The sequence below is a fragment of the Tachysurus vachellii genome, chromosome 4 (genome assembly GCF_030014155.1).
Source record: "Tachysurus vachellii isolate PV-2020 chromosome 4, HZAU_Pvac_v1, whole genome shotgun sequence".
NCBI lineage: Eukaryota > Metazoa > Chordata > Actinopteri > Siluriformes > Bagridae > Tachysurus > Tachysurus vachellii.
The window spans coordinates 16,092,882-16,115,161 of record NC_083463.1 but is presented as its reverse complement, the minus strand read 5'-3'; the positions used below and the strand labels follow the sequence as shown (position 1 = coordinate 16,115,161).

The window sequence follows — 22,280 nt, the reverse complement described above, 5'->3', positions numbered from 1 at the left end:
GAAACAAAGATTTCAGAAAGTTATATCTATTGTATTGGTGAAATATACAGTTATAACATGGAACTGTTGAGTTCTCCAATCTGACTGGTCCAAAGTTCTGCTTTATTCACATTACAGCTTTATTTAATGTGTTATCATTTCTATAGTCACTGATAATTCATACGATGTGTATTGCTGATGTTCTTCAGGTACTCCACGACGTCAAGTGGGTTCAAGTCAAGATAGCAGTGTACAGTAGCTTCTCCTAATGAACTTAAAGACAGCAAGGCTTTTTAAATCTACTGCTAAAAATAAAAGTATAGTGTACATCAGGTGTGTTTTAGCGATACATATTATAGCGTAATTAGATTGTGTTCTGTGCAGGCAATCTGCATCTTTTACTGTAAAGGCTTAAATGTTCACCAGTTTGCTTGTATTCAATAACCTGCTGCATGTAACAAGCACATCATAACTGAAATCAACTTTCAGTTACTGTTGAAATTGAAGTAAACATTCAATTTTAACAAATTTGGCAAGTACAGAGATCACCTTCATTGATAAAACCGTGCTATCTGAAGGCGTGTTCACTCGTGTGTTCGATTCATAAATAGTCTTTCCACCATGACTTCAACGCACCATAAAATGTGTCATCAATAAGGTGGCATCACTTTCTGTTTTATTTCCCCACCACAGGAGAGGACTTTCTATTCTCACAAAACTATCACATGCTGCTTGTTTTTTTTGTCTTATTAACTTCAAGAATGTGATCATGAGAGAGAGAGAGAGAGAGAGAGAGAGAGAGAGAGAGAGAGAGAGAGAGAGAGAGAGAGAGAGACACACACAGAGAGAGCGAGAGAGACACAGAGAGACAGACAGAGAGAGAGAGAGAGAGAGAGAGACACACACACACAGAGAGAGCGAGAGAGACACACACAGAGCGAGAGAGAGAGAGACACAGAGCGAGAGAGACACAGACACACACAGAGAGACACACAGAAAGAGAGCCAGAGAAAGAGACACACACACAGAGACACACACACACACAGAGAGAGAGAGAGAGAGAGAGAGAGAGAGAGAGAGAGAGAGAGAGAGAGACACACACACAGAGAGACAGACAGAGAGAGAGAGCGAGAGAGAGAGACACACACACAGAGAGCGAGAGAGAGAGAGACACAGACACAGAGAGAGAGAGAGCAAGACACACAGAGAGAGAGAGAGACACACACAGAGAGACAGACAGAGAGAGAGAGAGAGAGACACACACAGAGAGCGAGAGAGACACAGACACACAGAGACACAGAGAGAGAGAGAGAGAGAGAGAGACACACACACAGAGAGACAGACAGAGAGAGAGAGAGACACACACACAGAGAGACAGACAGAGAGAGCGAGCGAGAGAGAGAGACACACACAGAGAGCGAGAGAGAGACACAGACACAGAGAGAGAGAGAGCAAGACACACAGAGAGAGAGAGAGACACACACAGAGACAGACAAAGAGAGAGAGAGCGAGAGAGAGACACACACAGAGAGCGAGAGAGACACACACACAGAGTGAGAGAGACACAGACACACAGAGACACAGAGAGAGAGAGAGAGAGAGAGAGAGAGAGAGAGAGAGAACTAACTTGTCTTGTGGATGTTCCACTACATTAAATGTAACCATAAAAGGATTTTTTTTTTAAAAGCTGTTTATTTAGAAAATTGTTTATTAATGAATTAAAAATGGTACATGCCTGCACATTGCTGTGGTATAAACACATCACAGCACAGAATGTGATGTTCTTAAAATAATCAGCTTTAGGGTGTGAACAGTATCTTGGCTTTGTCTCTGAACTGCTCTTACAGCAATGTGCAACAAATTTTAAATGAGATCACTTGCAGCTTCAGGAATGTTTCTCTAGCTGGTTACATTGCATTAAATGTGACCCTGAGTCTGAACTCATAATAAAACCAAAGGCTCTATAAACTCCGTCTTAACACCTACAAGCAACATACCATATGCTGACGATCCTCTCCTTAAAGTGACCTTGAAACATAAGATTATTGGCTTTGCTCTGCTGTGAGTAGTCAAAACAGTCTCCATATTGTCTCTTAAAAGCCTCACAAAAAGGCCTCCACTAGCTCGTTTTTATATCCATTTATATGTGTATAAAAGATGAAGAGGAATTCATTTGCGTGTTTATCACTAGTGTGTGTTAATTGTGAGAAAATCACTGGAGGTGTTGCTCTAACACTCGGACCGGTGCAGACCGAGCGTACTCTATACATCTCCGGCTCGGTCTGAGACAGCCTCGGCCATCGCGAGCACTTATTCCTGACTTTCGGAAGATCCATCAAGAACCACTTTATTTTATCATTCTATCACACAAGCATAACACTCCCAATGAGACCATTAATGGATATGAGGTTGTGCTGGAGAGGTGCCACGCTCTACAGCCCTTAACAGAAGTGCACTGGACTCCACGAGCTCAGAATGGAAAGATCCTAGAAAACGAGACGGGTTGCAGTACACTGGTGTTATATCTCCGCCGCTGGGTGCAGGCAGAGCACAAACCGTCCTTGTAATTTTGGCCCGATTTTGACGAGGCAGTGGCAGTGCAATGCGATGCAGCAGAGTCTCAGCAGGTTGCGCTGCCCTCGGTCATTTCTGCCGGTGGTGAGGATCAGCAGAACGAGATGAGGCCATTCCTCTCTTTTAGCACACCACAATTCAGTGACTTTGCAGACACTTCAAAGAAGACATGGTACATCATTAGTATCAAAGTCTTGCCCATATCTTCTACTGCTAAAGGCAAGGACTCAAGGTGTTTGTGTCTGCGTGAGGCGTTTCTATAAAAGCTTTCCACAAATTCTCAGTATCAAAGTCTTGTACAAATTCTCTGCTGCTAGAGGCAAGGTCTCAGTGTGGTGGTGATGTCTGCATGACACTCCTTCTACAGGCTTTCCATTAAGAAACACACTGTACATCCTCTATGGGACCAGTCCTGAGCTTCACAGTGCTACAACACTTCGTCTTTCTCTTCTAGATGGAAGAAGCGCTGACTTCATCGAAAAGAAGTGGAATATGTTGTGCTGCCAGACGAAACTGTCTCACAGACAAACAGCACAGGAACCCGCAGGTTTAAATTAGCGATACCGAGACTCATTATGCAATTTTCTGAAATACAATGCAGTCTGAAAGTAAATGAATCACAACAACCTTTGTACTCTTGATTCCATGGAGTGCATTATGTGCTGGATAACAGCATGTCCCAGATAGTTTATACTGCTTCTACCAATTTAGGTCAATTTAAGATTCTCGAGTAACACTACTTTTATATTTCAGTGGGAGGAACAATGGTGCTGCATTGTACGTTGATATAAAATACATAACGTATAATGTAATATTTAGAGTTCTTACGGTATCAGGTTTTCATGCTTACTCAAAGTGTATGGATGATTACCTTACGCTGACTGTTTCAAAATCTTTAAGGTCGCCGGTAACACTCGAACGATTAAACCGGCATCGGATGTGGTTTTGGGTTGGTGTTGATAGACAGACTAATGGGGATTCAGCATGTGAAATATATAAGATAGAAAAAATGTCTACCAGGTTTGTTTGCATTGTCAAACTGGAACAGGACAGTTGTTGCATTTGCTGTAATAAAATTTCCCTTTTGCTGTTTTATAAACAGGAAAAACGTGTGGATTCAGTACTACAGGCTGCACTGGGGGACGGGTCATTACAACAACAACAATGACTAGCAGACTGACACATCGATTGATTTGAACCATATGGATTTTCTATAGCGCATACATTTATAAGCCCTCAACACTTAAGACAAATGAAAAGAATCATTTTCTATATCTTATTTTCTGCATGTATGGATCAAGAGTTTTGATGCAAGTTTAAGGGAAAAGATATTTCTAATAGAATTATGAAGAATTCTATATGTGTGTGTGAGAGAGAGAGAGTGAGAGAGAGAGAGAGAGAGAGCAAGAGAGAGCGAGCGAGAGACCGGGGGGCTAAATGAAAGCTATGCTGCTAAAACAGCCCCTCTGACCCCCCTATGGTTGAAATGAATTTATGGGGGTTGCCAGTTAAAGCTCCATATGTTCAGGTGACCTACAGATATCATGTGACCTATTAATGTACAAGCTCAATCAAACACACTACAATAAACGCTTAGAGTAAAGGTCACATTCTACATTAAAATGAGGTGTATATAGCATTCACACGTACATTGTGGAGACTCTCTCACCTCTGTGATTTACTAGGAAAGAGTTAATTGGTTTTTTGTTTTGTTTTTTAAATTGTAATTAAACACTGGGATACACATGAACATATATGAGCAAATTCAACCCCTTCCTCTTATCAGCCCTGGTCTGAATGCACCGTTTCTCACCTGGACTTCAGACATGGTGACAGAGATGTTGTTGGGTTGAACAGTTAAATCGACGCACTGGTCCACTCTGGAGGCAAAACGCCAGGGTTCATCTGCCCGCTCACATCGGTCCTTACGCGAGCAACTGCACAGACAAATACACAACACACACACACACACGTTCATGCAACGTGTTAATCAGTACACTGTAATGTCACCACATCACTCACTCTGAACGATGCTTGTATGCCTGAACAGGGCTTTGATTGCCTCCTGTGTCCAGTCTAAAGAAATTGACAGTAATTTTTGTAGATAACACTTTCGCAGGCAATAACTTTCAGAACGTCAGGCTTCCAAAATGTCAGCTTACAGGCAAAGCGTGACCTCATTTAAAAGCGGGCGTGTGCATATGCTTCTGTAGGGTTCAGCTCTCTCGAGTTCCCATCTCATTTAAATGCTTATTGCAAATGCTACAGGGGAAGTCACTTAACTCAATAAGGGCATGTTGCACTTACTGTACTTCTAGCTCACGGGAGAGAGAATGAAGTCGCTACACCGGCACTAAGACTATTATGTTAATCATCTAGTCTGCCTAGTAGCCCGAGGCTCTGAAACTCGGTATTTGAGGTTAGAGACGCTCATCAGACATTTACTGAAGGAAGACAGTAGATATGAACGGAGGTTACCATGTTGCCTTACTTTAATTTCCATTTACATGCCCTCAATTAAAAATTATGCTAATGTACATCCTCTAAGGAAGATGGAGCGATAGGGAAACAGCTTTCTGTATATTTGGGTGAAGTTTAATTAACATTTCTGGACTGCTCTCATCCTGTGTGGAGCAGCTGGAAATCAACAAGTTAAAGCTTTTCATTTATTTATTTCTAGATATTTTTTTAGGGATGCACACATTGATATGTGATCTCCAAAAACAACAAAAAAAAAGAAGCAGCTCTGATGCCAGAATCCCATTGCAGTGTGACAGCACAAGACCATAAGACTCGTGTACGCTGTGGTGCTAATGAAAATATGACAAAAATTTCGAACACTAAATAAAGTAAACTCCACAATATTCAAATCTATTACAATATTTTTATTTTCGGCAGCTTTGGACCAAGACGCGTGTGAGATGTCATCACAGCGTGCATTCATCCAAAGCCCTCCTCGATTCACGTGTCGAGCGCGAGTACATCGAACACAGAATGTAATTACACGTGTCTCCACTGGAACGAGTGTAAAAAAAAATCCTGTGCTTACAGTTTTGCCAATTCAAGTAGTTTTCAGGAGAAAATTGAGAAATACTACCTGATAAATAACCTGATAAAATATTTCCCTGCAACTTTAATACAGCGTGAGAGCAAACCACAGACCAGTATCAGTGAGAAAGGTCATTAAAAATAAGCTCAATGTGCTCTGAAGCTCACACACAGCAGTTCAGCTCAGCGAGCACTGAGCAACACACACTTTCCTTACACTGATACTGCTGTGTGTGCTCAGGTCATACAGTCATAATATCACAGAAACAAAGCTCACTGCGAGCAGCACACACCAGCATAGACCCCAAGCAGGAACAGTGTAACAATGTTCCAGGAAGCCCTTGATAGCTTAATACTAAATCCGTTACTCATTTCCGTCAGGGGAAAAAGAAAAAAAAAGGTATCGATCGACACATCCTTGTTTCTCATTGAAATAATCAGCAAAACAGATTTAAAGGCAATCTCACACACACACACACATCCAACACTCCCAGTCAAACCAGGTCTCCTGGCGATTCAGTCGCTGGCGAGACGTCCCGTCACGTCCAGATTTATAAGATGATTTGGAAATGACAACAGTAAGATTTGTAGTTCATAAGCCACGTGCTTCCTGTTACAGCGTATATGATTCTTTATAGCGAGACGTAAAAGAAACGCATCATTCAAACCACATGGCCGCTCTTGGCAAGGAGGCATACGCCAGTGTGCTGGGGATACGGCTTTGATGATATTCGATACTGATATACTCACACGTTGAGCAGGACACACCAGCCGCAGTGAGGATCTCTGGAGCCCAGACACTCGGAGCACGTAGTGTACTGATCACAGCTCTCTACAGGAACACGCTTCACCTAGACGCAGAGAAAGAAATATTACACTCATTAAGGTCATTTAAGTAAATGCTGTTCCATACACTGGTTTCTCGCTATACGTGCCCACAGACAGCAATTAGGTGACGTAAGAACAGCTCGAGGCTCCATGGGGCTCGTTCATTTGTCTGTGTGCACTGGGGTGTGCGTGTCACATTTGTTCCTGCCTGCACGTGTGTGTGTGTGTGTGTGTGTGTGTGTGTGTGTGTGTGTGTGTGTGTGTGTGTGTGTGTATGTGTGTCGATATCGCAGGTGTGACTGTGTGCATATGTGAAGGAGTGTCCCTGCTTCTCATGACCTGCTGGGCTTTGACAGTTACCATGGTGAACCTAATCTGGCTGACAGCCTCCAGGAGAACGTGATCCAAAGAAATGCGTGTTTCCGGAAGTTGTAAGTGCAGGAAAATACCGGATTTTTCACTATTTTTGGGAACCATGTTTTTTTTTGTGGGGAAAAAAATAATAATAATACAAAAAAAAAAAAACACATTCATTTTCAAAAAAATTGAACAGATTTAGTGCTTCTCCAATCAATTAATACAAAAATAAAAATGAAAACAAAAATAAAATTAATTAATTAATTAAAAAATACTGACAGATCAGATATTGAAGAAAAAAAAAAGGACAAAGTTGGAATGAAAAACAATAAAACTGGCCTTACATTTTTATTTATTATTTATTTGTTTATTTAAAAGGGGACGGCATAGTATCGACCATTTGGCACCTTTTTCCACCGCCAAATCTTAAATAATCCACCTTAAAAAAAAAAAAAAAATTTTAAATAAGTATTTTCTAAAGAAAAATGTTTTATTGTTGAATAGATCCTCACTGATACTCAAAATTCCAGTAGCATTATTAGAATCTGAAAAGAAAAAGTAATAATAAAGTAAAAGTTAGTGACTTTTTCTCCCCCAAACTCCACAGTCTAACTGCTTTTACTGAGCTCACACATGCGACATTTACTGTTTTCAGTGTGATTTAAAGTTCGCCAAGAGCACAGGTTCCCACGCTGGTTAGTATTTTCCCTGCTCTAATACACTTGCTTTAACTCATCAGCTAATTAACAGCTGTTGCTGAGTTGCAGTGTTCATGGTAGAGTGCAGGGAAAACACTCGGTCCTCCAGCACCAAGGTAAAAACCCTGTGATGTGGATAAACCTGGCAGGAAAAGGCAACCAAAATAAATTCCTGCCGACCCTCCCAAAAGAAGTAAACTTCATCACAAAAAAAAGTTTAAAAAGGCACCAGAGAGGGGGGAAAAAACTGAGAGGTCTAATAAAAGATGGGCAAGCTGAGTGCAAGAGACGTTATTGCATTGAATCCCGAGGCCAGTTTGAACACAGTGTGTGTGGTGGGAAAGAGAATCCTTTTAATCCAACTGCAAAACACTAAACTCCATCCCCTTAGGTCAGTACGGGTGTACACACACACACACACACACACACACACACACTCACGCTCGCACGCACACACACGTGCGCACGCACAGCTTGAGAGAAACTGGGCGAGAGAGAGGAGTTGGAAGCCGGCCAGAGAATGAATGGCTACAGACACAGTTGAGTCAGAATGGAGGGAGGGAGATACAGAGAGAGACAGACAGAGAGACTGAAGAGAGAACAGATGGGTTCACAGGAACTGCAGGTTCAGGATGGAAAGTGATCAGGTATGCATTCGAGAGGCTGTGCGAGTGTGTCGTGTGTTAACCGTCACTAAGCTCTCGTAGCCGTGCTCTGCCTAAAAGAGCTGTACAACCAGCTTCCTGGAGACATGACAGTCAAATCTGGAATGCCATGCAGCTTTGATGCCATCATCGTCTGTCCCCCTCTCCGTCTCCTTCACACACACACACACCTACACAAATTCCTGACATTGGGAAATCTAACCGTTTCATAATCTTCTGCTTTGCGAGTGCCAGAAATCAATGTGACACTCGTGACAGGAGCCAAATGAAGTCAAGTAACATGACAGACATCAAACATCGCCTGATAATGGACCCGTCACACACACACACACACACACACACACACCTTCAAAAACATCTCTCATCTCCTTCAGGCTTTCATCTGTCACATCTGTACCTAAACATCCTGCAATCAAATTTCCTACCGAAATCAATTTTGCTTATCTACACAAACACAATATAGATGAAGAAACCAACAGGGAGTGAAGCAACACTAAAGATTCTCATTGCAGGATTTTTTGGGGTTTTTGTTCATATTTTTTTAACTGTAGACAGAAAAAACAAGACAAGCGAGTAACATAATAACTAGTATTAACATTTCTTCTTGAAATGTGAAACTAAACGCAACTTAAATCAAACAGATGGCTTTTTTCCAATAATCCAAACAGTCTTCAGGGTTTTATTCCGCTTCTACCACAGCAATTTGTCATGGATTACGATATGCACACTTTTGAAGCATTTATACTTAATGGAACATCTTTCAATCTTTCACCCAGTTCCCTTTATTATAACAAAATAAAGGGCAAGCACAAAGCCCTCAAGTCCTAAAGTCTGTCCCATGGTGGAAAACATTGTTATAGTTGTAAGTAAATGCTGACAATGGAGACTCCTTCCGTTAACGTTAGCATCTCCTTACAGAAAACCTTGTTACATCAATGATTAGCCTTATACATTAGATAGTAACTATATAGTTTGTCCTTCAAACTTTGTCCATCCACATAAGACATATTAGACCCCCTAAATGAGATGTGTATTATTCTGCAACAGAAACTGCAGAAGAAGCACCACCTGATCTACAGCATTCTGGTGTAAGATAACAATGATACTATAATAACTGTAAAATATCGCACACCCTCAGTCAGCACAATACATACTGGGATGAATATTTAGCATCATGCATGTAAGTGTGTGTGTCACCTGGTCCACCCCAGCACCTGTATAACCTCATGTGTTTCAGTCTGCAGTGTCTATGTCTGTTACTGATCTCCCTGTCCTGCTGCTGCTCAGGCACGCCAAAGCCAGCTGAGTGAAACCTGTCATATCTGCATGTCAGTGATGTGCAGCCTGAGTGTCTGACCTTTTCCTCTGCGATCTTTAATGCTTTCACCAGCTGCTCGTGTTACACAGTAGTGTGTGTGTGTGTGTGTGTGTGTGTGTGTTCTCTCCACTATAAAAGAGTCGGCTGTGCAGGATTGCTCTGGCAATAAACTCAAACCGGTAAGAGAATGGTAAAACATTTAGACCCAGAAGAACACAAAGGCAAGCTAAATCATGCACACACACACACACACACACACAGCTTGATACCAATTGCTGCCAAGGACAGGACAGGCAAAGACCAAACAGACAGACAGACAGACACACTGTCCATTTCTGTGATGATAGGATAATGGAATCAATATGTAAACGTCAACAATACAGACTTCAGGTTAGAACAATGATTCCTAAGTTTCCTGCTTACACAGTTGTACTTTTTGGATCATGATGTTCACAGGTATAGAAAATAAATGTTTTAAAATCCCACTGTTCAGTGTCACCCTTCAGAGGTTCCCTTCTGAGTCCTAGCAAGGTCTCTTTCCTCACCACAGTCGGTTTTCACCTCCTCCTTTAGGATACATTTCACATTTCTATCCTTTTTTTTTTGGTCTCATACACAACGTTTATATATGGAAGAAAAAAATCTATCAATAGGGCTAAAAAAACGGACTTGAGTAAATAAATAAATAAATAAATAAATAAATAAAAAGAACAAAATAAAAGCAAAAGTGAGATTGTACAGTATAAAGTGGAAACAGTTGTGCAAACTGAGTAGAGTAGCGTATGAAATAAAGTGGCTTTGGTGACGAGGTGCATTGTTAAAAGCATTATACACATAAAGCAGAACGGAATTAAACAGCAATCAACACTCCAACTACAGGTCATTAAAACTGGTGATAGTTTCAGGACTGAATGCCCTCTATGTACCCGGGGTCTAAAAAAGTTCCTCTTCTGTGCTTTCCTTTGACATGCGATCTGAAGATATTTATAGTCACGAATGCCTTTAACTCGAACATCAATTCCAGCACAAACTTCATTTATGAATCATTCAAACGTGTGTAATAATATTGAATATTATTAGAGCCGAAGTGTTTTTATTCCCTAATTTAAATTCCTTCAACAGAACACATTTAATTAAAATAATGATTTGATTCAAGTTACTAATCAAGTGACTTGTTTAGGGATTTATTCTGGATTAAAATGAAGGGAGCAGTGGAACCTGCTAAGAACTAGAAGAAATGGATGATAAATTGTAAGAATTTTGATAATGGTGGGAAATATGAATAATATAAATCAATAAATTCACAGACCACTGCGTGTCCCAGACCCAGCTGTGATCCAACAGCACTGATGTATAGTAAACCAGATTTATGTACAAGAGAATCAGATCTCTCCTCCTATCTGTTCATCAGGTGCCCACACACACACACACACACCTAACTCACACACACCTAACCCACACACACCTAACCCACACACACCTAACTCACACACACCTAACCCACACACACCTAACCCACACACACACCTAACTCACACACACACCTAACTCACACACACACCTAACTCACACACACACCTAACTCACACACACACCTAACCCACACACACCTAACCCACACACACGTAACCCACACACACACACCTAACCCACACACACACCTAACCCACACACACCTAACCCACACACACCTAACCCACACACACCTAACCCACACACACACATACCTAACCCACGCACACACCTAACCCACGCACACCTAACCCACACACACACCTAACCCAAACACACGCACACCTAACCCACACACACACCTAACCCACACACACCTAACCCACACACACACCTAACCCACACACACACCTAACCCACACACACACCTAACCCACACACACATCTAACCCACACACACACCTAACCCACACACACACCTAACCCACACACACACCTAACCCACACACACACCTAACCCACACACACACACCTAACTCACACACACATCTAATCCACGCACACGCATCTAATCCATGCACACCTAACCCACACACACCTATCCCACACATACACACCCCCAAACACACCTCCAAACACACTCACACACACGCACCCACATGAGGCACTGACACTGGAGGAGAAAGCATTTTCAACATGGCTGATGACAATCCCTCGGACCAGAGCTCTTAATTTTTTTAAAATCAGTTCAGATGGTGGAATTTATTTTTCAGCATTATATTAAAAGAATAATTCCGTGCGTTCCACTAAAGCTAGAAGCGCAGCGTTACGTGTGTTTGACCTCATTTACCGTCGACTGGGAAACGGTTTATTATTCTTCCATTTAAGGTGAAACTCTTCCCTTCTAAACTTCATACACTAGATCTTTACATTCGCAGCATTCAGCAGACGCTTTTATCCAGTGCGACATACTTTTTTTTTAACATATTTTATACTGCTGAGTAATTGAGGGTTAAGACCGTGCCCTGCTCAGGGGCCCGGTGGCGGTAGATTGGTAGAGCTGATTGATTTGAGCTCACAGCCTACAGCCTGATAGTCCAACACCTTAAGCACTAGTCTACCACAGACACTACAATACAGTGTGTAGTGCGAGACTGTAGCACGCTATTTAGGACTCGACTTTAGTCGCTCTCGATCTTGTGTAAACTAATTAAAACTAAGCTAACAATTCGGTCGTTTTTTGAAGTAAGACATTTGCCTTGTACTCACAAGCTCATGTTCTAATCTGAATAGTGCCTTTGTGTTATTTAAGCCTTGAATATTAAGTTGCTTCAACTTTATTTGCCTTCTACCTGAAGAGAATCATGTTGGTATATAATCTAGCTGTATTAGTCTGACAATAGCACAATTAAATTAGGAATACATCATCAACGCAAACTGATTTGGGGGAAAAAAACCCACCTAAAATCCTCAGTTATAATGAATATCTAAATGCTGAATTTAATGTGTGATTGGATATAACAGCAGCTTCCAATAAACGATTTCAGTCAGGCAGAAGTTAGAGCTTACAAGATTTAAAACTGGTAATGACCAAATGATTGAACATTTCATCAGCTCTTTGTTTCCATGCCATTTTAATTCCACCCACTGGATTAAAAAAAAAAAAAAAAAAAAAAAAGCTTGTTGAATTTACTTAATTCAAATGCATACATCGGTTCCAAGTGAGTGAACTGAGCAACACGAACATGATTAGTTTTTGTACATCTAACAGGATCTGAGCGTATATTTTCAAAGCCCCGAATAAAACAGAATGCTGAGCTCTGAGCTCACACCTGAGCTGAGACTCAAACCCAACCACGCTGGTGCTGCAACAGATCATACAAGCTTTATGTCCTAAATATACCACTACAGTTCTAATTCCAATCAGCACCAACATCCAGATTCTATAACCATATGTTTCATTGAGAAACGTAATATTTTTAACCAAACTAAACACCACGTGTTGGGTTTTTTTCTTCTTCACTGCAGTATCTACATTTACATGCAACATAATATGTTAATAATCATATTACATAAAAAGGAAAAAAAAAAAGGCCAGACTGAATGAACTCGGTCTCTGATCAAACAAGCTGGGTAATCAGTTTAACAATCTGTTAAATAGAAGAATAATTACTATGCAAACTCATCTGGATCTTTGCATATGTTCCTTCTGTGCCTGCAGATTTAGAAGTGGATTAGAAACTGTTAAGTCCAGTTAAGACAAAAGATGTGTTTATATATATATATATATAAAGGATTGGTACAGTACATTGGTAATTCTTCTAGACTCGTGTTTGATGAGGGCATTTTCAGTACGTTTCACTTGAGACTTTCATTTCCAAGCGCTCTAACGTCACTCTGACACGACTCGAGCTTTTCATCATTACAACGCTTTCTTCTTTTGGTGGGATCACGGAGTCGAACCCAAGCCGTGGCAACGAGAGCGCCGGATCCTGTCGCTAGACCACCTGGGGGCTGTTCGTTATTACAACACTGACACTGATATAAACGCCGCTCCATTCTACACGCATATATTCGTCTGGTGTTATACGCATCACGGCTTTTAAGCTGATGGTGTGTGTACACGGCTTAATCGGATTCTGATGTCGGAATGAATTGGTCGAGATTGGAAGAAAAATCGTCGCATCCGAACACAACCGTTCGAACAGAACCACTTTAATTTGTCTAAATCTTGTTTGTGGAAGAGTTTCAGACAATGCTGGAGTGCTTTCAGAACAGCGTGCTGTGATAATTTGTCATTTTGTGACTGCTGTCATATTGCCTACATTTAAACGTTAGCGCTTTACTCTGAATAAATCTGTCTTTACTTACAGCAACATTACACGCTTCCTGTGCATCCAGTGCTAATAAACATAAAGATATCTAATTCATTTCATTACAATGCATTAAAGCTGTACTGTAGAGAGCTTCCCAAACCACAGCGCTCAAGAATCTTCATATACCCTTATGGATTATGTGCCACAAAATGCGGCCATGGTGTTCGACAACAAATATGGTTATTAAAATCAATACGAATTGTTCTTAGGAACGGCTTGTGAGACACAGCATCGTGAACTGGTACGTGTATCTGTTACTTGGGAGTCTAATCAGACTTTGCCGTGGACTTTCCCCTGCTCGGTTCAGGAGAAAACAGGATCATGGAGAATGTTCAGAAATCACGTTGCTTCCATTTCCTGCTCAGCTTGCACGAAAAAGTTTTCATACGCCACATTATCATAATTGGGTGTGTTTTTGTTCTCCTCTGTCGATAACAGATATCTACTGTAATAAATTAAATCTGGTAAGTGCTGCATCATTGGATTTGCCTGAATTTGTGATTTCAGACGCACGTCTGATTTGCTGTAATCTGATCTGCGCTATCTCCAGCCTGGCCGTGGAGCTCGGGGGCCCTGGTGAGATCGGCCCATCAGGTTCGCTTTAATTAACTGCTGCAGAACACGAGGCCAGCGCTAAATTACTCTGTCACTCCTCTAAATGGAGTTTTTGAGGAGCGAGCCGCTCGACGACTCCAAACGCTGGCATTTCCATTATGCTCCCAATGAAAGAAAAAGGCGCAGAGGAAAGAGAAGTAGATAAAGAGAGTGGGAAAGCGAAAACGATGGAGTTTAAAAAAAAAAAAGTGAATTTCTCTCTTTGTCTCATCAATCCAAAGTGCTCGTATTCTTGAGGGAGCAGTCCATCATTTTCTCCCAGGAGAAGAATAAACACAGTGAGGGGGTGATTACTGAAGCTAATATCTATTGATTGTTTGTTATTTATTTGAGCCATGAAAAGGGGAAATATATCCCTCAGGCTTTTGGTCATTTAATGTTAATATTGATATGATCATATGTATTATGTATCGTCTGTATTAATATTAATTGATCATTTGGCTGTGGGTGATGAAGGTCAGACGCGAGATGCAGCAGGAGGTAAAGGGACACGAGAGAAAAGAAGAAAGCAAGAGGAAAAAGGCTGTTAAATGGGTCAATAAACAGAAATGACATCAATAAAGACTAGCGCTGTAGCACTGTTCACATCACACATATGCTGTGGTGTGTGTGTGTGTGTGTGTCTGTTTAATGACCATTGCACGAATATATCTGCCATCTGGCTTTTCAGTTCTCCAGAGCTTTCTAAGGCCAAGTCAGTTAAGATTAACATGACAATGACCATATCTCCTGCTGAGAAAGTCAATACTGTGTGTGTGTGTGTGTGTGTGTGTGTGTGTGTATTTGTATATGAGCTTTGAGCCAAATACAGTGATCATTTACATGTGTATACATCATCAGTCAGAAAAGGTTATACTACCATGTTAATCAAAAGGCTAGTATTACAAGGTGTGTGTGTGGGGTGAAGTGGGCTGAATGGTAGAGAATGAATAAGAACTCTAAATGTGATTGAGTGTTTCAATACCGAGGCCCTCCACTCCACTTATCATCCCAAATCTACAACTTGATAGCGCGCGCACACACACGGCAGACTGATACCAAGAAGATTCAGTGTACTTAGAATGCAGAAGGCCGTTGTGCGTGCGTGTGTGTGTGTGTGTGTGTGTGTGTGTGCTGGGGGAGCAGGGTGTACATACACAGCGGAGTGTTCACATGCACAGTGACAGTTTCAGGCCAAGTATGCTAATGAGCTTGGCTATGCTCCAGGTGTGTGTGTGTGTGTGTGTGTGTAACATGAGCCTTCTTGCAGATGAACTGAACCCAATCACGCCCCAAAAATGCTTAGCGCAACTGAAAGCATGACAGATCTGTATGACTATACTGTAGATAGATATTTATATAAATATATAAATATATCTCCATCTATATTCTTAATCATCACCTACTTATCACCTCATTACCATCTCAGCTCAACATGCAGCAGCTGAACGTGTGTGTGAAGATCTCCCAAAATACAGAAACATGTGATTTTCAGCACAAAAAGGACCATTCTACATGTGTGTGTGTGTGTGTGTGTGGTTCACATTGGCATGCATGAGCAGAGTGTTTGCAGTGTGATCCCCTTTGATTAGAAGAGGAGAAAAACAGAGCAAAGGCCAACAGGGCTTCGATGAATATTAATACTGCACAATTAGCAGAGCATGAAGACGGGGTGAGAGAGAGAAGGGGGGTAAAGAAAAAAAGGTGAAATAAGGATTTAATGTACACATGAGTGCTGTCAAACACAGTCACTGTTTCGATGTTCATAGTTTTATCATATGCACAATTTCAAAGGCAGAAAAACAGCTTCTGGTTTAATCCCATGTTGTACTTTAGGCATATAATGTTATATAATACGATGATTACAGGGAAGAAAGTGACTGACAGGGAAGAAAGAGCATGGCTTCACTCCCACCCAGAGAAGGACGGTTTTTGTTCTCTTGGACTCCTGTCTTCAGCATCTTTGGCATTTGAACTCTAGTTCAGCTAAGATTAATTTGACACAGTTCAAAATATAATCAGAATTTACTCTAAGAGAATATAAAAAAAAAAATTGTCAAAAACATTATGCTTAACAAAACCACAGGTGTTCCCATTATTCACACTCCTACACTTAGTCATTTCTACATCTCCTCTTTCCCGACATAACAGCAGAGTCTGCTTGCATAATGCTTGATGAAATAATATACAGAACAAGGAATCCGGGGCTCCTCGATATGCAATCTCTCTCCAGAGTCCCAGGTCCTCTCTTGTGGACTCTCCTCTCCATCTCACAGTATTTCAATGAGGTGCAGGTCAGGGGATCGGCATGGCCGTGTCAAATGCCTCATTCTGTAGCCACTGAACCATTTTATGTGCATTTTTTAAATCCCTGTCCTGCTACAAGATCCAACCATGACCCAGTTGTAGCTTCTTGGCAGAGGCGGCCAAATTTTCATTTTAACATCTCCTGGTATTTCATGAGGAGTATTTCTTGCCAAAAAAGCTTTATTTTTGTCAAATCTGACCAGAGACGCTGGTCCCAGTAGCATGAAGTGAAGTCCTTAAATTTGAGAATATAAAAGAAAAGGTTTCCTCCGACACACCTTCCGGGTTTATTTACATAGAGTTAATGTATAGTTGGAGAAACTCTGTGACCCCAAAAGCTTCTGCAAATATCCTGTTGTTTTATTGCCTTACTGCAAGGAGCTGGCATCCCAGCCAGGGCGTTCCCCTGCCTTGTGCCTCAAGTCCTCTGGGACAGACTCCGGACTCCCCATGACCCTGTGTAGGAAACTGGACGGATGGATGGACAGACGGACGGACGGACTAACAGTCCAGATGCATTTCCAGGCATGGAGCTATGATTTTCTATCTGTTGCTGACTTTTGTATAAAACACTCATTGCCTGATGTACTGTAACACACTTCTGTCTATAATTATTTGCGTATTCTCTAATCTTCCTCTTGATGAGGAATGACTACGGAATTTGAGACTAGCACTAACACAATATTTCAACAGAACAACACAGAGGGCCATGTAGCATTTCCTAACAACACTCATAGGAACATGCTCTACATTTTTAAACCATCTTCATCTAGAGTGCCAGTTATTGTAGAGCTGACTATAGCAGTTAAATGCACCTAAGTAGCTTGTTGATATAGAATTTCTCAATCGAAATAAATATAAAAAAAAACACGTACACGGGTCAGACTGGTGCAAAGAAAAGCATTCGCCCTGAAATGCCGATGCTCTCTAAGTGGGAGGGATGGGAGCAAATCACTGAGGATCTGTGAGGTTGTGTATGCAGAAGAGGGTAGACAACACTTTCCTCTAGGAGAGTTGCACTGCACTGTGAAGCAGCATGATGAAAGATGGAAAGCTTGGCTTCACATGTCTTGGAGGAAGCATGCATCAGGCTGCATCATCCTTGGTTGGCGGCTGCCAGAGAGCTGGCTGGTGGGTGGGTGGGAATTGACAGATGACCAAATTGGATGAGAAAATGGGAGTGAGGGGAGAAAAAAAACAAGTATGTTTCCCAAAAAGTGATATTTAATATATTCTGGTAATTTCCCACATTCAATTGTAGAAGCTGCTGATTTTCATGTTCTGTTAAGTTTACAGTGTGCAAACAGTGCCTTGAACTTTACTCTATGTTGTGAACCTCAATCCTCAAAGGAATCACAGAGGTTTAACACACAATAAACTCACCAAGAAAGAACTATATCATTCTTATATACGTTATATCTTTTTATATAATACAAAAATATATTTTTTTATATTATATATAACTCTCTATGTTATTTACAGACTGAGACTTCTATACAGATTAAGAGCATGAAATATTGGAGAGGTTGACAGGTTTAAAGCGTAGGTCAGCCCTGAGTGATGAGCAGTGTTGGTGGTGTGGTAGGAGGTGATAGGCAGCATAAAGAGCATGTAAATATCATGCCATGCACAGTAATGGAAATAAATGTCAAACATGAGATATGATGAGATGCTCCTGCTTCATGATCTCTGCTTAACCGTGTAGTGAAGAGGTGAGCATCAAGACTAGGGTTAAAATCTTACACCATCTGAAAGGTTTGTCCAGGCCACCACACGCACGTCTAAGGCTCAAAGACAAATAGTTTCTCTGATCGTATGAGTGGAAATGTGGAATTATTGTGTACAGTGATTATAAAAATGAACAAACTCGACTGTCTAAAATAAAGGGTGCCAATAAATCCGGAAGGCATGGTGTATAATAGCCCTACTGCTTATGTTCACACACTTGGCAGCAGGAAAGAACTACAAGCTCATTAATAGTAGAAAGCATTTAAATAATCCATCTTTAAAGCAATTAAAATATGAATGCAGTTCTTAAATAATTTGACAGCCTGAACAAACACAGGCATTTTACTATAAACCCACCCACCCAAACACACATACACACACACACACACAGACACACACACAGCTGACGTATACATGCACAGAAATGAATTGTATATATGCACACAAATAGGAATACAGTGGAAAAGCTGAGGTGTTCAAAAGGTGTGTGTGTGTGTGTGTGTGTATAGCTTGATAGGAACCAACTGACTTCACAGGAAAAGGTTTTGACCTTGTAAGAACATTCGGCTGGTCCCCATGAGGACATAGAAAATAAAATGAAATAAATAAATAAATATTTACAGCATTTGGCAAATGCCTTTATCCAGAGCGGCTTACATTTCTCTCATTTTTTTCTTTTATGCAAAAAAAGATTTTGCTCTTGAGCAAGGATTAAGGGCCTTGATCAAGAGTCCAGCAGTAGATGCTTATTAGACCAGGAATTCGATCTCACAACCTTCTGAAGGTTTATATATTATATAAACTATCTATTATAATTAATTACCGTATAATTATTATAGTTATTATACATCATAAAATATCTATTAGAATTATTATAATGAATTATTGTATAATTATTAGAATATTATAATCATAACATTTCCCTCTGGTTAGTGAAGATACAGTAAGGTAAGGTTTGGGTCCTGCATTAATAATTTGATCATTAGAAGCTCTTCACATGGACAGTAAGAATGTGTGTGTTTACTCTTCTGTCCAAATAACACTTCAGTGCAGAGAACACTTAATGTACAGAGCATGTCTACAGTCTCCTCTGCTCCTCCACTGCAAACTGTGTGCATGTGCTCGTGTGTGTGTGTGTGTGTGTGTGTGTGTGTGTGTGTGTGCACGTCTGTGCTTGTGTAAATTAGGTTATGCTTTGGGCAAAAAGGAAATGACTTGGTTAACCACACATTCACATAAATACAGATACAGACACACATTAATGAGGCTCTGTACACTAAAGAAGCCTGATGGGGGGCTTCAAAGAACCGGCGGATTTTAACCAATACTGCTGACGAGTTTGCCTGCACACACACACGCACACAGACGAACAGAAGCACACACACACAAACAGAAGCACACATACACGAACAGACGCACACACGCAGACACACAGGCAGGTCTGCCAGAGGCTATGAATTGGCTATGAATTGACCAGATGTGTGTGTGTGAGTGTGTATTACCTGTTTGTCGGTGAGTGTGTAAATGTAGTGTTGGTCAGGGCTAAAGAGCAGGTCTCTCAGGATGGGGCTGCCCTCCCCAACCACCACGTTCTCATACAGCAGCGCTGGTCTGTACGAACTCACTGAGTTGATCAGAATCTACAGGAGAAAGAACACAAAAATCCCATAAGCATCATAAAGCACAACCGCAGAGTGAAGACAAAATGCACGCACACACATGCACCAGTACACACGCGTGCGCGCGCACACACAAAAATGTAGTGAAGAAAGAAAAAAACTTGAACTTGTTTCATTATGAGACCCTTTAAAACATGCCTGCCTTTCAAAAATCCTCTATGGAAAGTAAAATGAGTGTAAAAACAGTAAAAACTCCAGTATCACACCGCTGACCCTCTCACCCTCTCTCTCTCTCTCTCTCTCTCTCCCTCTCTCTCATAATAGAAAAGGAGAGAAGGAAAGCATGCTCGACCTCGTCTTTATCGACTTGTTCAAATCCCTTATGTTTAGAATGTGAATCTCTTCGGCTGTCTTTGTGTGTCGTATGTGCATTTGAGTGTGTGTGTGTGTGTGTGTGTGTGTGTGTGTGTGTGTGTGTACGCACACACGTGCGTGTATGCGTATGTAAGAGGAGGATTAGCAACATCAGTCCCTAATTGAATCAAACAAAGCAGATAGACACTCAACTGTCAGACAGACAAGAAGAGCTCGATTATGGGCTCAGCACAGAAATCAATAAAGCTAGTGCTGGTACACACAACCAGGCTGCCACACAGACACCCCTAACCCACACACACACACACACACACACACACACACTCCCTCTCATTAAGGAGCAGAATGACTGTTCGTTTAAACCTGTTAATCTAGGTAGTCTACATCCTTCTCCACTCTTTAAATCCTCATGCTTTCTCACCTTTTATTCCTTTAACCTCGGACACATCCGTAAGATGTAAAAATGGGGTGCATCTTACCTTCTTACCTCAAACTGGGTGCCCTGCACTGGTGCACTAATGTACAGTTAATGTACAGTTAACATTTCCATCTACACTGAACGTAGCATGTGTAATTTAATCTTCGCTCTGGTTCACTTTTCATCGATTAATTCTGCAATGTCACACAGTTCATATTTCTTGAAAATTCTTTGGTTATTCGATGCACCGACGCAAATTCCTTGCACATGTAAAACCCACAGTACTTTGGCAATAAAGCTGATACTGATTCTAGTCTCAATCAGCTTCCTAGTTCATTCTATAGATTAGCCAAGTTGAAGCACTGGTAAGGACATCGACTCGATTTGCACACACATGACCATGCGTACCTGTCTGTGAAACACTACATGCAATTCAAAAAGATAAAACGGACACAACCGACACGCTGAAGATAACTGAACGCTGTATTGTAGTCAGCTGCATTTCCTTTATTGTGTCCTTCAGCTCAGATATCCAGAATACATTAGAGCTCGACAGTAAAAATCTGTCTTTCATGTCAGTTTAGCGGCTTCGTGTCAAAAATGCAGCCTATAATACATAGTCAGGCTCGAATCAGGCTGAATTGTGCTCTCGCTGCAGTCATTTCGGATAAAAGCGTCTGCTGCGTGAAATGTAGATGAAAAATGTATCACAGTCTTCAGGAAAGTGGGATTGTGACTGTAGCAAAAATGTTACTATCACATAAAAAAGTTAGCATCATGTTATTCATCTTTTTTATTTAAATGACAACTGAAATACACTTCTGTCTTAAAAGGTGCTCGTTGCTTTATTATTATTATTATTATTAATTTTATTATTATTAGTAGTAGTAGTATTGTTTTTATTTAATATTATATTATTATCATTATTATTATTATTAATATGACTATTATTATTACTATATTCATATTAATAATAATATTATTATTACTATATTCTTATGATTATTATTATTATTATTTAGTAGTAGTAGTAGTAGTAGTCGTAGTAATAGTAATATAATTAATATTATTATTATTATATTATTATTATTGCTGTATTATTATTATGTTATTATTATGATGATGATGATTATTATTATTATTATTATTATTATTATAATAATAAAACAAAGACTACACACTCTTCAGCCATCATTCAGACGATGCTCAGGATGTAAGGATTAAAAGCGCTTCAAGAAGCCCAGTGTTTATTCCTCTCACATCAGAACTGTTTGTAAATTTCAGTATAGCAGTTTATACTTATAATTAACAGAACAGTAAACCGTTTTAAAACACTAAAACAGTCGCTCTCTCAGCATGGCTTTTTTTCCTCTCACAAAGTCGATAAATAAAAAAACCAGCTCGTAATGTGACCATGAAAGCCTGAACTCCTCAGTCCTAAAGT

General features: G+C 40.6%; 1 protein-coding gene across 1 annotated transcript in view; it reads right to left on the bottom strand.

The window, feature by feature from the left end:
- plxna1b (plexin A1b) overlaps positions 1-22,280 on the bottom strand; it is a 182,158-nt gene that overhangs the window by 69,587 nt on the left and 90,291 nt on the right. Inside the window, exons 4-6 of the mRNA XM_060868021.1 lie at positions 19,927-20,064; positions 6,352-6,452; positions 4,367-4,490 (exon numbers count right to left, since the gene is read on the bottom strand). Of these exons, the coding sequence (XP_060724004.1) occupies positions 4,367-4,490; positions 6,352-6,452; positions 19,927-20,064 (363 nt within the window). The remainder of the gene's footprint in view (positions 1-4,366; positions 4,491-6,351; positions 6,453-19,926; positions 20,065-22,280) is intronic.